General features: G+C 46.2%; 1 protein-coding gene across 1 annotated transcript in view; it reads right to left on the minus strand.

The window, feature by feature from the left end:
- PADI2 (peptidyl arginine deiminase 2) overlaps nucleotides 1–16,326 on the minus strand; it is a 1,062,620-nt gene that overhangs the window by 984,655 nt on the left and 61,639 nt on the right. Inside the window, exon 2 of the mRNA XM_069611131.1 lies at nucleotides 8,379–8,562. Coding sequence (XP_069467232.1) covers nucleotides 8,379–8,562 — 184 coding nt within the window. The remainder of the gene's footprint in view (nucleotides 1–8,378; nucleotides 8,563–16,326) is intronic.

The following is a 16,326-nucleotide window of genomic DNA, read 5'->3' on the forward strand; positions in this document are numbered from 1 at the left end:
CTGTGACACCTATACTGTGCCCTCATGGAAGGTTTCCTGGCTGATTGGATAATGCGCACATTGTCTTCGGACAGATTGAACTATGCTAAAGATCTGAACTCAGGCACCAGACAGCGAAGCTGAACGATTGAGGGTAGGGGTGCAACAGCTGTTGATCGCTCTGGTGTAGGAGGTCGGGTATCAACAGCAATCTGATCGGGGGAAGAATCGACAGATGATGTAGTTCTGAAAACCAGAATTTGGCTGGCCACTAAGGCGCTATGAACAGGAGAGTGCAGTTCGATGACGTCCTGAGCTTCCAGAGTGACCGATGAATCAGTGACAATGGAGGGAAGGCATAAGCCTTCATGTTGTCCCGTGGAATATCAAGGGCGTCCCCCAGGGAGCACGCTCCAAGCTCGTTCCTGGATGCATAAAGAGAACATTTCCTGTTTGTAGAAGTTGCAAATAGGTCCACCTCTGGAGTGCCCCACTGATGGAAAATATTGGAGAGGATATTGCTGTTCATTTCCCACTTGTAACTGGCTGCCGACTGATGACTGAGTGAATCTGCAGTCACATTGATGTGACCCAGGATGTGTACAGCCGGGAGCCAGACATTGTGCTGGATGGCCCAGTCCCAAATTTGTATGGCAAGATCCACAAGGGGAGACGACTTGGTGCCGCCCTGCTTGTTGATGGAAAACAATGCCACAGAATTGTCCGTGTGAATACGGACTACCCTGTTGGTGCTAGTCGGTTGAAAAGCTTTGAGCGGCAGGAACACAGCCAGGAGTTCTAGGTAATTGATATGAAACTGTCTGTCCTGAGGCATTCACAAGTCGAATACTTCGAAGTGACGCAGCGTCGCTCCCCACCCCAGAAGGGAGGAGTCTGTATTAACCGTTACTTGTGGGCAGGGCTCCTGGAAGGAGGCCCCCACTGAAAGGTTGTTGGCTGAGGATCACCATTGTAGATCCGCCGTCCCGCAGGATGGAACTGGAATCATCTTGGAATCCGGATCTGATGCCTGTGACCAGCAGCTTTGGAGAGCTAGCTGAGTGAGCCTCATCTTCAGACGTGCAAGAGGTAGAACTAACACGCAAGAAGCCATGAGACCCAGGAGTCTTTGGAACCATCAGGCCATCATGTTCGAGGACGGGAGTAAGAGCTGACACACGGTCGACAGGTCTGCAATCCTGTACGTCATTAGGAACACCTTGGTACTGACCATTTTCCAGCGGAAACCCAGAAAGATCAGGTCTTGAGCGACAGTCATGGATGATTTCTGCCAATTCACCGACAGCCCAAAATGGAACAGAAGCTGAAGGAGTGACTGAATATTGGTCAAGGGCCTCTGTGGGTAAGGACTGAGCAGGAGCCAATCCTCTAAGTATCGGTATACATGAATCCCCTGCAGTCTGAGGAATGCTATAATGACCGACATCATCTTCGTAAAGACATGCAGTGCCGAGCTGAGACCAAAAGGGAGTACACAAAACTGGAAGTTTTCTGCTCCCATGGAGAACCGCAGGTATTTTCGATGTGGGCTCCAAATCGGAATGTGTATGTATGCATCCTGAAGGTCTTCCACGCTGAGCCAGTCACCCTTCCGGAGAGAGAATTTTATCTGGCAGGGCATAATCATCTTGAATTTCAAGAAAGTCAGCAACATTGAGATGGATGTCCAAAGGAACATTCCTATACTAAGATAATTACATAAAGACATTAGACATGGTGAACAATATTGGCAGCTAGATGAATCCATACAGTAAATAACTGACAGACCTGAGAAGGGAGAAACAAAGACTATCACATTGAAGGAACTGCCATGTCCCTGGACAAGAGTGAAAGAGATAGGAGGCGAGCCTGGATGCTGGGAAAAACCACAGATACTAGTGTATGGCGAGTGTACACAAACGAGTGATGGCAGGATGGAGTAGTGGGAAGCAAAGCTCTGACACTGTCACAGTTGTAAGTGAACAAGGTGCAGGAAGAGAACGGCAAGAGCCTGAAGGAATGGGACGTGAGTGCAAAATTACTGACATGGTGGAAAATGAGGCTGGACCAATGCCGATAAACCCCTTGAAGACACCATACCTGTGTTATCAGAATAATGGCGAGGTTGAAGTTGGCGAGAACGTTGGGTGCAAAACAATGGAACAACTCACAGCTATGAGGGTGGGAAACACAGTACTGATGGAGCACTATTGGACTTGCAGATCAAAAGCGTATGAGAAGCTGCCACCTGAATGGGAAGGAGTTTGCTCGTTGGTACACATCAACATGCCCTCGTTGGTAGTACTGAGAAAGGATGTAAAGCTCGATGAATTCCCAAAAATGGACAACAATAAGAGAAGGAAGAGGTTGGTCAAGGATTGAGTAGAGTGAAGAGGGGAGGGAATTATTTCTCAGAAGCATCAGAAATTGCACTAGATGAGATCCCAGCAGAGCACAGGCTGTTCAGCAGGACACAGATGTTCTTTGCATCAATAATGCCATTGGTGCAGACATACAGGAACACCAAGTGGTTACAGATCACTTACTGGGAGCTAATGGTAATGATTAACTCTACGGTGAATGGGTTCAACACCATAAAGGAAGAGCTCAGAGCAATAAGGTTGTTGGAGCTCCATAATAGATATGTTCTGGATCTCCTCACGACTATGGAAGGAGGAGTTTGCGCAAATATAGGAAGTTCCTGTTCCACATTCATACCTGCCAACGACAAAGATAACAGAACTCTATCAGACACAGTGGCACAACTGGCACAGATGCATGCCAAAATGGAAGATGAAGCACAAGGAGTGGGTAAGGACTAGAGCTGGCTGGCATACATATGGTCATGGTTGCCATCATGGCTGTCAGATGGACTGAAGGTGATAGCAGGAGCTCTGGTGCTGGGAGCAGCATCCATGTGCGGATCAAGATCTGCATGGGAAGTTGCAAGAAAACAGCAGAAGAGGCTATAGGAATTCAGATACTGATGGATGTAACCATGGGGGGAAGAAAAGACGAGATTGTTGCCGAATGGGACAAGCTCAGATCGAAAATTGCTCAGCGTCAACTATTCCCAACTGAATCCATGAAGCTGCACAACTCGCATGATCCAAAGTACTATGAAGGCAGGTAGGTCTGGTGTAACAGTGCTGTTACATGCACTGGTCGACCACACAAAATATTATGGACACCTTAAAGGAATAATGAAGATATGGCAGCCCAGAGCTACAGGACTGTCGAATAAGGATGGGGTTGACAGGTCGACCAGAGGGGGGCTGAAGAGGGATGGAGAATTCTACCACCCCATCCCCCTCCTACGAATTCATGACTTGGAAGAAGGCCAGGAAACACCACAATCACCCATTCTATTTCAGAGGAATTCCCAACAGACCGATGGTTGACCAGTATGTTGAGAGGTATCCCCTCAGCCAGCCCTAGGGACCAGGTGTGGTACAAATTTACCCCAGAGTCGACGAGGAGCCCCAGACTGCAACTAAAGTCCCCTCAATCAACAATCTAGATTAAAGCACCAAGAAGCCATGTTGCTGACGTCCTAAGAGACACCACAACTTAGCAGCTTTAGACATGAAGCACATGTGCCATCTGCACTCTGGGACATAAACACACACTTGAATACATGAAGAACATGAGCGTACAGCTTTATAGGACAGACAGATATACATACTGTCATTGCTTTTATTATTTTTGCCATTAGCCAAACGCAGCAATGCAGAAACCGCAAGAAGCAAGAGATGCTGAGCAAAGCTTGCAGATGCTTACGTGCAAATAACCTTATGGAACCACAGGAGCACCTATGGGACCTGACAGAACCAAGTGTGACTAACCTATAGAGAATATATAGTATAGCAAGAACATTGTAGAAACCACATTATAATGGTTTAAGAAAATTACAGCAGGCCACAAGCCTCTCAGCAAAAGCCGCGCTGAGCTGAATTCAGGCTGGACAAAGAGCAAAACATATAAGACAGGACCCGCTGCCAAGGCCTCAAGATATGATGACATTCCATTTCCTGAACGACAAAAGCATCAGCTGCAGTAAATACTGATAATTCGCCATAATTCAAAATCATGGGGGGTCATTATGATTTGGGCGGTAAAGGATACCGGGCACCGGTAAGGAGACCGGTGCCGGTAATCCCTTACCACCCAATTCCGAGGTCCCTTAGCGGGAACCGTAAAGGACGTGTGGTCTAACCACACGTCCTTTATGGGTCCCGCTAAGGGACCAGGGCGCTAATAACGGGCCTGCTATTCGCGGGCCCGTTATTAGCGCCTTCCACATTCCCATTGAGCCCTACGGGGCTCAAATGGGAATGGAAGATGGTTGGTTGAATGGGGACTTACCGGGTCTTCCAGGGTCAGAATGACCCGGTAAGTCCCCATTCAACCAGACCCGGTATTGGAGGCAGCCATGGCGCAAATAGCGCCATGGCTACCTCCAATCTCGGAATAAGGCCCATGGACTCCGAACATGTGACTCGACCCACGCAGACAATGGACAGCTACCACCACTGGGAAAGAGAGCCGATCTCAGGCTACCAGACAGATGACTGCAATAAAGACACTACAATGTGAGACAAGTGTTGCACCGAGCAAAAGAGCACTCTCATAGACTAAGGTGGTACAGACAAGTTACAATGCAGACACATGGTCCTTCTTATTACCTTGAAAAGCTACACCGAGAGTTGATAACCTTTAAGGATCCCAGGCCTGGGGACGTCAGCTCTAGCCAACCACAGTTCAGTATTCTAGGGGTGGGTAGCAATGGGCAAGAACCAATGGCAAGACCCTCACACTGCAACATTGTTATAGATAGTGACTTGGGGATAGATCAGGCCAGCCACCTGACATGGGAGAGCCAGTAGAATAACACATATAGGTGACCATAAAGGTTATTAGCCTCCTGACGGCCAATCCCACACATCGAAAGGTTTTTGGAGAGAGGACTGAGCAGTGATGGAGCAGTGACGTAGTTCTGCATTAAGACTGGACTGCAAGCCAGGAAGAGTTGAGACGTCCACGGATTTTTTCTGTCCCTGTGCTAATCTCTGTTGGTTCTGTCTGTAATAAACCACAGTTTGAACTTGCCGTTGACTGAGTCCTCTGTTTATCCTGTGGATGGTGTTGGGCCTTTCGAGAGTCTGTGAACTCCTAGTGGCCCTCTGTCATACCTGGGAGTTTGTCCCAACAGGGTACAGAAATGACTAGCAACACAAATAAAGACATCAAACAGAGATCCCAGACCAGGAACCCTTTGTTGCATGAAATGCATGAAAAGGCATTTGATGTGTTCTCTTGAAAAAAGTACCCCATAGCTAAACAAGTGTCATGATGCCTACCCCCGGGGACCCAGACCACGTCCAGCAACCCCAGAAGCAGGCATCAAGTTATCCTAAGCAAGCCCAACAACCCCTGCTAGGGGCTATTTGGGTCCAGTCCTATGGCACCAGGTTCATATGGAGAGTCAGTCCTGGCGCCATAGGCGCCAGGCTCATAGTTTAAAACTCACCTGATGCAGACCATGCTGCAAACTTACCTGATGCAGACCATGCTGCAAGAGCTCCAAGCCAAAAGAGGCTTGGAAGGGACTACTTTACTTAGGGACTATTTTTTACTCGGGCTGGGCTGGTGAGGAATACTTACCTGGGACTACTTGGGAGGCTATTTAAATCACGCCCGAAGAGCAGCACACGCTTTGCGTTATTCTGCATCCAGCAGCGTAACGCTCACCGTGCCTGCAAGTCTGCATCCAGCCTTCTGCCACGCCCGCCTCGATTATGGAGCTCCTAGAAAAAGGGAGAAAGAAGGAGAAAAGGTTAGAACAAGAGCAATACCTTTAATCCTTACCTGAATTCCTGATCCATCGCACCTTCGAGCTGGAAGAAAGAAGTTATTTTATGCGCGTCGCCTCACCTGCTGCAGCGCCGCGCTGGACTCACCGGCCTTCGCAGCATCTTCACATTCCACTGCATCCTCCTGTATGTTCTGCTGCACTCCAGCACCTAAGGAGAACACAAGAACAGCAAGGTGAGCCAAGGGAATACACAGAAATATTTGTTACCCTCCCATAGACTTACCTGATTTTACCACCGGGGGTACTATTCCTCTTCACGGGTCGGCGCAGCTTCGACTGCATCTTCGCCGAACCCCGGCCCCTAAGGGGAAACAAAAGGACAGCAAGGTGAAACAAAGGGACTAACAAGGGAACCCTCCTCACCACAATAGACTTACCTGATTTTACCGCCGAGGTATTATTCCCCGAGACTTCATACTTTCTCTCAGCGTCTGAATAATGGAGAAAGCAACAGGTTACATATTGACATCATTTCATCGAACGGTGTTGGAAAATACAAATCCTTACCAGAATACTACCGGTTGCCACGAGGAACTCTTCATTGGGATCAAGCTGCAACCTGCAAGGAATCGGACAAGAGTGAAGGTCGGGCATTTGAACTCTTATGAACTTTATACTTACGGCGTCTTGCAGGGAATCTCGGAGTCAATATTGTTCTGGAACTCACCAATTCCTTCGAGCCAGTGAAGCAACTGGCTATCAACGCACCCCTGCGCTCAATGCAGGATAGAGAGCTCATCTTTTCAAACCATCAGGTGAGACTATAAGAGGGGACTTCAAAGGTGATCTGTGGGGAGAACAGCAGGAGTGGGGGGATTTACGCTCAACTCCACGGGTGATTAATTCCCTTTCTCCACTTGCAGAAGAATATTCCTACGGGCCAAGCAAACGAAGCTAGGTGGGCCAGTCCAGTCCATCATCATGGCCCTACGCATCACATTGGTGGAGACCGCAGCTGTCCAGTTCCGATCCACGCCTCTGTGGGAGCCAGGTGAGCGTGACAACAAGAGAATGCACAATATTTGGATAAAGCCCATTCACAAAACTTGAGTATCTCAGGGTTGGGTCCTGCATCTAGCACCACTGTTTCCGTATATACAATACTGGTTGTGAAATCTCCCTGAATTAAGAGGAATTTGCTCTGAAAGGCAGGGAGAAATACCTGAAGGCCCAGGTAATTAGCAATCAGCTCCAAGATGTTGATGCGACATAAAAACTTGTTTCATGAACACAACCCCTTAACAGACATGCAATCCATGTAGGATCACCTGGATATCATGCCCAGCACAACTGACACCATATAGCCTTGCAGATGGACCCAAATCTAAAGGTTCCATGCCTTTCCCATAACAGGAGTCATGAATGCATGGAAGGATACAGATTTACAGTATGTGTCTATTTTTGCCCCTCCATACAATACTTGTGATTTGTGTCACAGGAAGATTGACTGTGTCTCTGTCAGTGAAGACACCTTCACTAGTGAATCATTCAGGTATGGGTAAATGTTGCATCTCTGTTTTATACACACACACATAGACAAACAAACACACTTTCATCAACATTTCCACTAGTACCTCGCGCAACCACACATCATCTCATAAAACTAAATTAAAGATTGCACTAATAATTAGGACAACGAGAACAAAATGAGTGCACCAAAATTCCTTGTCATATTGGATATTCCTGGTATCTTCTTGTTCTTTGGCAATCACAAATCCCTGTCCTGAAGGGGTGTTCCTTTCACGGCTTCCTCATTCAGCTCAACTACCTAGTTGCACACAACAACATAACTTGTTATTGATATCCTTCCAATACCTGGTGCATAAAAAACTCTTGAGAAATTCCTCAATAATTTTAGGACTTGAACATTTCGATTTAACTTTTACATGCAACTTTGTTTTGTGCCACATCTCCCTTGCCCACCTCTAAATTTTCCATTCTCTTTGTTCTTCAAAATGTGTTTTGTTTTCCACTCTATCACACCCTCTCCATTCTTCTCACTAAGTATGTTCATTTGATTCCTCTTCTGCCATGCTGAGTACGCTTGCCACTTGTAACCGATACACAATTCAAACGGAATGATAGCCATCACACATGCTAACTGTCAGTTGTAACCTCCATGACAAAATGTTCCCTGTTGATTATGTCATGCATGACGTTATCCATCCCCCTTGAGTTTATCATTTCAGTCATTCAAACCTCTGGCAGTTTAAAAGGTGATCTACAGGCGCTAACATATACATGTGCCTTCTCTGATTCTACCAGCTCACCCATCAAACTCTCAAAACCTGCTGCTACCTGCTGTATTCTTGTATACTCTATGAGAGGTAAACATTGATATGTGGGGCTGGATCCCCAATAGCGGAATATGTCGGCCATGGTCATTTTAGGAAGAGGGCCTTCGGGGTACTGCTCATTTAAAGAAGTATGGCAAGAATAACGCACTTGGATTTCACCCATGAGATAAACTCGCTGGAGTGTGCCCATATGCCCTTGCAACCTATGCATAAGCCTTTCCACTTACCTTGCCATCATTAGCATCCGTGCTGGGGGTGTTCATGCTAACCTCCATCACTGTTCCACTTTCCAGGGACCACAACTTCTCTCCATTAATGACTCTCATCTTGGATGTGTCACTATTACAGATTTCAGCTTCAATGTTCTGGCTGTGCCGCATGCTGAACCACTGAGCCTCAATGGGAGCCGCCCTGAAAAAGAGTATGATATTGCGGTGAGCAGCCATTGAAATAAAGTGCATTATCATTGTGAACAGGCTTATAAATGCTTTATATTTCATATATTAACAACAATATTATAGCACTGCATGTTTCATTTTGGAAGAAACAATTATTAGATTAATTTCATTACTAAACCATCATCGAATATGTACCAGTTATTGTAATAAATTGGCACTTAGGCTTTAAAGCCAAATTCTACAAGTAAAAATAGTATTTCCTACAATTGAACACTTTTAAAATTATAAATAGGGGCATACAGTTTCAGGGGGACATTGCACTGCCAGCCATTCTACCACTCGCCATTAAGTGTTGTGAAGCAAGTCTGACCCCAAAATCTTAATTTCAGATTGTGCTTCTGGTTGCTGGTGAGAGGAATGCTCGGAGAGAGCTCCTTCTGTCCCGGCTCAATTTTTAATTCAGAAGAAAGAAGATTCCTGTTTTGGAACACTTATAGCCAGTTATTGAAAATGGTTGCTGAAAGAGTGTGCCAAAACTATGTCTGTTGATGTACAGGCAGGTATCAGCAGGCTGCAGCCTTGAGCCTTTTTTATGCAGTAGAGACCAGTCTCTCGGTCTAGAGTTGCTGGGAAATTCCGAAGTATTAGTGTGGGTCTGGAAGACTGCCATGATAACAACATTAAATACTCGTGAAAAGGAGGCTTGTCATTTGTGCTGAGGCCAGTCTTCCCAGACCGGTTAGGAAAGGTAAAGAATGAAGTTGGTATTCTGCATACAACAAAAGTGAAAAGAGAAAATTCATCAAAAGAGCCTATAAAACAGAAGGTTGGACCAGGGAAAAGAGGACATAGGACAAGGACACAGCAACAAAACAAAGAGAACAGCATCTCTAACCCATAATGGCAGGATGGTTTTCCGAGATCTGTGCATTAGAACCAACAGTCATTTAAAAGGTAGTGGCCCTCATTACGAGGTTGGAGGTAACCATGCCGCAATTAGCGGCATGGTTACCTCCTTACTGCATACCGGGTCCGGGTTCCTCAAATGACGTCTTACCGGGCCATCCCAACCTTGGAGGACCCGGTAATTCCTCGTTCGAGGAACCCAGACCCGGTACATCCCCATTCCCATTCGAGCCCCCATAGGCCTCAATGGGAACGGGGAAGGAGCTAACAACGGGCCCGCCGTTGTTAGCTCCCTGGTCTCCTCGCGGGACCCGGTAAGGACGCCTGGTTTTGCAGGTCCTGCAAGGAGACCTCGTAATAGGGCAGTAAGGGGTTAACAACACCGGCACCATTACCGGTGCCGTTAACCACTTACCGCCCACCTCGTAATGAGGCCCAATGTCTTGTACAATACTGTTGACAGGGGAGGGAATACTGTAACATATGTGCTGATCAGATCTACCCATCTTTGCTTTGACACACAGTACCAGTTGATCCAACTTTACTGAGGTAGTTATCACCAGACTGTTGTCGCACCCTACATTGAGTCAAGACTTACAGTTCACATTGACTGGGGAATTTCCTCAGAGAGGAGCTCTAGGGGATGCACTTGTGATGGACTGTGAATTCCACTCATGTACGCGTTCCCACCAGTCCCCGTCATTACTCATGACATCAGGAGGTTGAGGAAGCTTGGGAAATCCATGATCCTGATCCCTCCGGATTGGGCCAGGAGGACGTGGTACCCAGAACATCTGGATATGTCCATCTCCCCTCCAGGTCTTCTTCCTCAGAGAGCAGACCTGCTTTCACAAGAGGGGGGCGTCTTCTCCACCTAGAAATCAAAACCCTGAATCTTCAAACCTGGTTTCTGAGAGGTTAAGATTCAAAGACTGGGATCTCCTGGAACACGCTCTGGCGGTGTTGCTTTCGGCTAGGAGACCAGCAATTAAAGCTCTTTACCGTTGCCTTTGGAACACGTTTTGAAGCTGGTGTAGAGCTAAAGATATTGATCCTTTCACTTGTGACACTCCTACTGTATTATCTTTTCTGTCACACCAGGCCCACCAGGGGCTGTAAGTGTCTATGACCAAGGGTTACTTGCCATCGCTATCTATTTTTCAAGTGCATGTGTTAAAGGGGTAAAAATCCCTGGGCACAGGACAGGAAATCCCATGCCCATAAAACGGAAGTGTCCAAAGAAGTGACTAAAAAACTGTTTTTATTAACACACCATATAAAACAGGGACAGCAATGAGCCTTACAAACATCTCCAAGACTCTTAATCATTCCAAGCTTGACAACAGGTTAAGAACCAAAAATAGGTCACATCTGACTTGTCATCACATTCATAAGTACAAAACCCTAACGTGTGTTGGGATTGGTTAGCGGAATCAACTAGATATACATTCTATAGGGCTCAGACTATTCATTTGTCAGGCTCTATTTGATAGCTCTGCCTGAGACTACCTACTTAATTTGTACAAGGGAACACATGTCAACCATACATGGCTGAATACCTTTCTCACCGACAGACCCTCACAGGTCCAACTGGGGTATTCCTTCTCTTTTATCTCTCTCTCTACTTGTGGTGTTCCCCAGGGGTCTAACCTCTCTCTCTCCCTGGCTCTTCAACCACTACTTGGCACCTCTTGCCCACTGCATCGCTACATTCTGCTCCAAATTTCAATTTTTTACGGATGGCACTTAGTTTTCTTTCAGGCTCCCCTCAGCCACCTCTGCTTCTTCTCGCATAACAGTCTGTCTGGTCACAATTCAGAAATGGTGTGCCGCCAATTATCTCTGCCTTAATGCTAGTAAGACTGACATCCTCCTCATTGGAACACCCGTTCCTGCTTTTCCTCTCTCTCTTTGGCCACCCACTCTGGGCCCTCTTCCTGCTCCTTCCATTGAGGCTAAGAACCTTGGTGTCATCTTCGACTCCACCCAATCATTCTCTCCTCACATCTCTGATGTCACTAAGAAGTCAAACTATCAGCTGCACCTCCTCGGAGGTATTCTTCCTTTTCTCACTTTCCCCCAGAAGCTCACTGTTTCCAGAGTACCGGTCCTATCCAGGCTGTACTATTACAACACCATCTATCTAAATCTTCCTGTCTCTACTCTTCGACCTTTACAATGTATCCAGAACAGGACTGCAAGACTTGTCCTTGGCATCAAGCCCAGGAATCGTATCTATCCAGCTCTGAAATCTCTTCACTTGCTCCCTGTGGCTGCAAGGATCAACTTCACGACCCTCTGCATCATCCACAAGGCGTTCTGGGGCCTGGGACACTCTACCTCCAACTATCTCTTCCAAAATATCTTCCTTCTCAAGCTCTCTGCTCATCCACCTCCAACTCTCTGAGGGTCAGACGCTTCTCCAAGCAGAGAGTTGGGGGCAGATCTATCTCCTCTGCTGGGGCGTCCCTCTAGAACAGCCTCCCTGTCACTCTCAAAATTGAGCAGAACCACCTCCGTTTCCGGAAGCAACTTAAGACCTTCCTTTTTTGCTTCTGCTTTCTCTCGTCCTCTCTCCTACTGATGTACCTAACTGCTCCGTGCACTGGTCACCCTCTGAACTCGGGCCCAGGCTCCTGCATGTCCAGTTGCCATTGCACTGCCTCCGGGCTCCCCAGCACTTAAGGGTCTGTATCTACAACCCTACAGTCCCTTCTCTCTGCACTTATAATCCACTAGCTACCTGCAAGTGTGAGTTAACTGCAATTCCCTTCCCCTGCCCCCTGGCACTTCTCCCATTCCCCTGCCCCGGCACTTCTCCCCTTCCCTCGTCCCTGCACTTGCGCAATCTGAATGACACAAGGCCTAGTAACATCGTTATTTTGTCCTCCCTTTGTTTCTCTCTCCTCTATTGTCGCACCGAGAAACACTTGTGCACAGGCACATTATAAATGCAACACCATGCACTTGAGTGATCTGAAAGACACCTGGCCTAGTAGGATCGTTGTCTGTCTTCCTTCTCTTCCCCCTCCCTTACCTCGTCACGCCTTGAAACACTTGTGTACAGGCGTGTTATAAATGCCTTATCATATCACATCATATTATATCATATATCTGCAAGATTCTACTGGTCAGTGCAACAAATGTGGGGTAACGTGGATGGAGGATATGGATTGGTCAATATTGGCTTTCTCAGCCTTGGCACTTTGAAAAGTTTCAGCACATGATGAAAAATAGTAGCCAGGGAGAGCGGCAGCAAGGTACTGTTCTCACAATAAGGTAACTATCTCTGATTCCCTAGGCGCAAAGCCTAGGGATCTACACTGCCAATAGTAAGCAGGGCAGATAAAACAATGCTGGCACCTGATTTCAAACCAGTGTGTTTTAGGAATAAGTGAAAACCAGAAGCCAGTGTGGTAGAGTGATGAAAGATATTCCTGATGTGGCAGGTGCTAATTTCAGCGGTCTCAATAATTGACTGGTGTTCTGAAAGCAGTTGATGTTAAAACTAGCTGGTTTCAGGTCCGAGGTACAGATTAATTTTTGAACCTGCTCTTTTATGAAATACAATTGTTTACAAACGATACACTTGCTAGAATAAAAACAGAGACGAGTGATGAGAGGCTGTCGGGGCATAGTCTATGCAGAGTCAGATCGGCTCCTTATCAGTGAGGACAGCCTTATCATCAGCCTGATTCCTTTCTGTCTTAGCGTCAAAAACATTTGCATAGGGGGTAGGTCTTTTTTCCCTGCTGCTGCCGTCTTTTCAGAGGAGGTAATCGCTGAAGGGTTACTCAGCCTCAGGAATCTAAATTCCACGTACAGCATACCCCTGGGAGCAAGAATTGCTAGATTTCTCAAGCTCAGGAGTACACACATCGGACAAATTGGTGCAGGTCATATCGACAGTCGGAAATTCACTGCTATTTTAAGATGGACCTCCAAGCCTTTCAAGTGTAAAAAAGCATGTGCCATCTACTAAAGCTACAAGTAGAGATGGAACAGAAAATGACATAAAACTAGTACTAAAAGAACAAGGAGGTAGAGGGCTGCATTCAAAGTACTTTATAATGAGAGCTACAATCGGGAGGTCTGTATTAATTGTATGCACCACAGGAACAATAAACACAAAGGGAAGGGGTGGAAAGGGAAAACGGAAGGATAAGAGTGAGTGAGGCAACTGGGGTAATGGGTGAAAAGGGAAAGGACAATATGGAAAAGAATATCATTTGGTTGGGTGGAAAGGGGTATATTCAAAATCACAGTTCACCCTGTCTATTGGTGTTCAGCTGCGGCACAAAGGCTATCTGGGAGAATATTGTGTTTAGTTAATTCATTGCTCTCCTTAAGAAGGTATTGGGAGCTGATGGCTCACTCGGTATAAACTCATCTCTTCATAGGCTTGAAGTCTTGAATATGTGACGATTTAATCATCCGCACCAGACTCTCCTTGCTGATAGGGGTGTGCAATAGGCAAAAGATTAGTTACCTAACAAGGGTTTTGCTTATTTGTCAATGGCAGGAAAAAATGAGAGTTGAATTCTAAAAAAAATGATTACATTTTTTCATCTATTTTGTGTAAAGCAGGCGTTTTTTTTAGATGTGCCTCTTATCTGGATTATTCACACAGAGCTGAAGAAAAAGCTGGTCCTTGGAAGATGAGCCTGCATGGAAGATATTTCAGGCTTTGTTCAATCAAGGGCTTCCTTCATTGTGAATGTAATGTGCGAACTGTTGTTGTTCTTGATTATTCCGGAGGGTTTATTTACAAACAACAGAAAATAACAATGGGCCTCATTACGAGGTAGGAGGTAAGGGATTACCTCCATATTTCGCGGTCCCTTAGCGGGTCCCTTCCTTAATGCCTGGTCTGACCAGGTGTTAAGGACGGGACCCGCTAAGGGACTTCAGAGCTAATAACGGTACCTCAAATTGCGGTACTGTTATTAGCTACTTCCCCATTCATATTGAGCCCTATGGGGGCTTAAATGGGAATGAGGAATGGTTCTCAGAATGGGGACTTACCGGGTCCTACAAGGTTGGAATGACCCGGTAAGTACCCATTCCGAGAACCTGGACCCGGTATGCGGTAAGGGGGTAGCCATGGTGCTAATAGCACCATGGCTGTTGTGTGGTGGTCTAGTGTTTGCTCCGTAGCAAAGAATAGGTCATGACGCTCATTTAATAAAAGGGGCTCTGCTGGCACAGCGAGGGCAGTGCAGCAAAGCCCCATGAAGCGGCAACTCGTGTCTGCGTGTTTGTTGGGGGAGGATCTTGCCACGTGTTCGTGGCCTATGCAGCCGTTTGGCCTGGGTGCTCCCACACCACGGCGCCCCCCCGCTGGGTGCCCCCAGTTATGGTCACTGGAGCCGGTGAGCTGGCTCGAGCAGGGTGATCCCTGCCCCTCATACGCTGCGTGATCGCAGCACCCTGATCCGATGTCGGGTGGGACCCGACACCATCTGTGGCCCGCCCCGGTGACCCGAGGCGGGCCCATTACAATGGCTACCTCCTACCTCGTAATGAGGCCCAATGTTTCTTGTGATGAAGTAGAAGGCCACTACCTCTCTTTATATTTAATTTTCTTCAAGGGTAATGCACCTGTTTTAAGATTTCTTCATAGCTTACATCTTCTTTTCATGATATAGCTAATTCGTAATATAACCAGCAGAAAAAGGGAGGCCATAACTAATAACCACATCAACTGGAATACTTGGTCTATGTTTTGACTTTTAATTTCTAGAGAGGTAAAGAAATATTGGTGAGTGACTGAAACAGGCGACCAAGCTAGAGACTCTAGGTTGTGAATTTGCATACAATTTGGGGGCGGAGGGAGTGACTTGTTTTAAAATGGATTGATAGAAACTCCTTGCAGAAGTGAACTCAAAACAAGATCACATTTTTCAGTAGAAGCAGGCATATCCGGCTCAAGGCCACGATAGGATTGTGAAGGAAGATGGTAAATGGTAAGAGTAGAACATGTTTTTTTCACAAAAAGGTTTGTGAATTGTGGAACAACTTTACAGCAGAAATCTGGTCCTGAGGGGCATGGGTATCAATAGCACTGAGTGCTACTAAAAGATCATGCAGTGCCTGTGCCAAGAATGGATTGTCATAACAGTCTTTGTATACTTACAAATTACATTATTATATGCCTGCTTCTTTGAACCTTGGAGACAGCTGTCTCCTTAAGTCACCCCAGCTGAGCAAGTTTCATGACGCTCAAATTGAACCATTACATGATTTCCCATGTCATCTGCCTTCTGGAAAGATCCCAGCTGTTGTAAGGGAAGCCTGTATGTTGTATGCTTGTAAATTCTGAGATTATGAAGGCATCGTAAATCTTCAGGATGAGGTGATCCAGAAGCTTGACTATGAATAAGCACAACTTAATGCTTTTATTATATGCTTTTAATATTTTAACAACCATCCTTTCAAAAAAGGAAAACATTATTTCACAGTGTGAATGGTTACTTGACCTCAAGTGGGTGCACCTGTCAAATAAAAATAAATAACGAACAGTGGTGAAAGACGAGCTTGAACCGTCGACCACTTCAAAGAGTACATTATTTAAGTGGCAGAGGAGTAGAATGGCAGACTGGAAAGCCCACAAGTTTAATGATTATCTGTATCTCAGACATCAGACCATATTGCATTGGGCCATCCATGTTGCTACTTTAACCCTCACTATAATCAGACATTGGCTACTAGGCATGTCCTACCCCTGATCAGGTTATGAGACCTATCTCTTTTGATAGCGAGCAGCATTGTGCCTTTTTCCATTCGAGTGGGCATGTTAGGGACAAGTGCTTTCTGTCCGCATGAAAACAAGCAAGACGTTTTCGACATCTTTTTAAAAAAAGAAATAGGA

Source organism: Ambystoma mexicanum, chromosome 8 (genome assembly GCF_040938575.1).
Source record: "Ambystoma mexicanum isolate Mex_15411 chromosome 8, UKY_AmexF1_1, whole genome shotgun sequence".
NCBI classification, from domain to species: Eukaryota; Metazoa; Chordata; class Amphibia; order Caudata; family Ambystomatidae; genus Ambystoma; species Ambystoma mexicanum.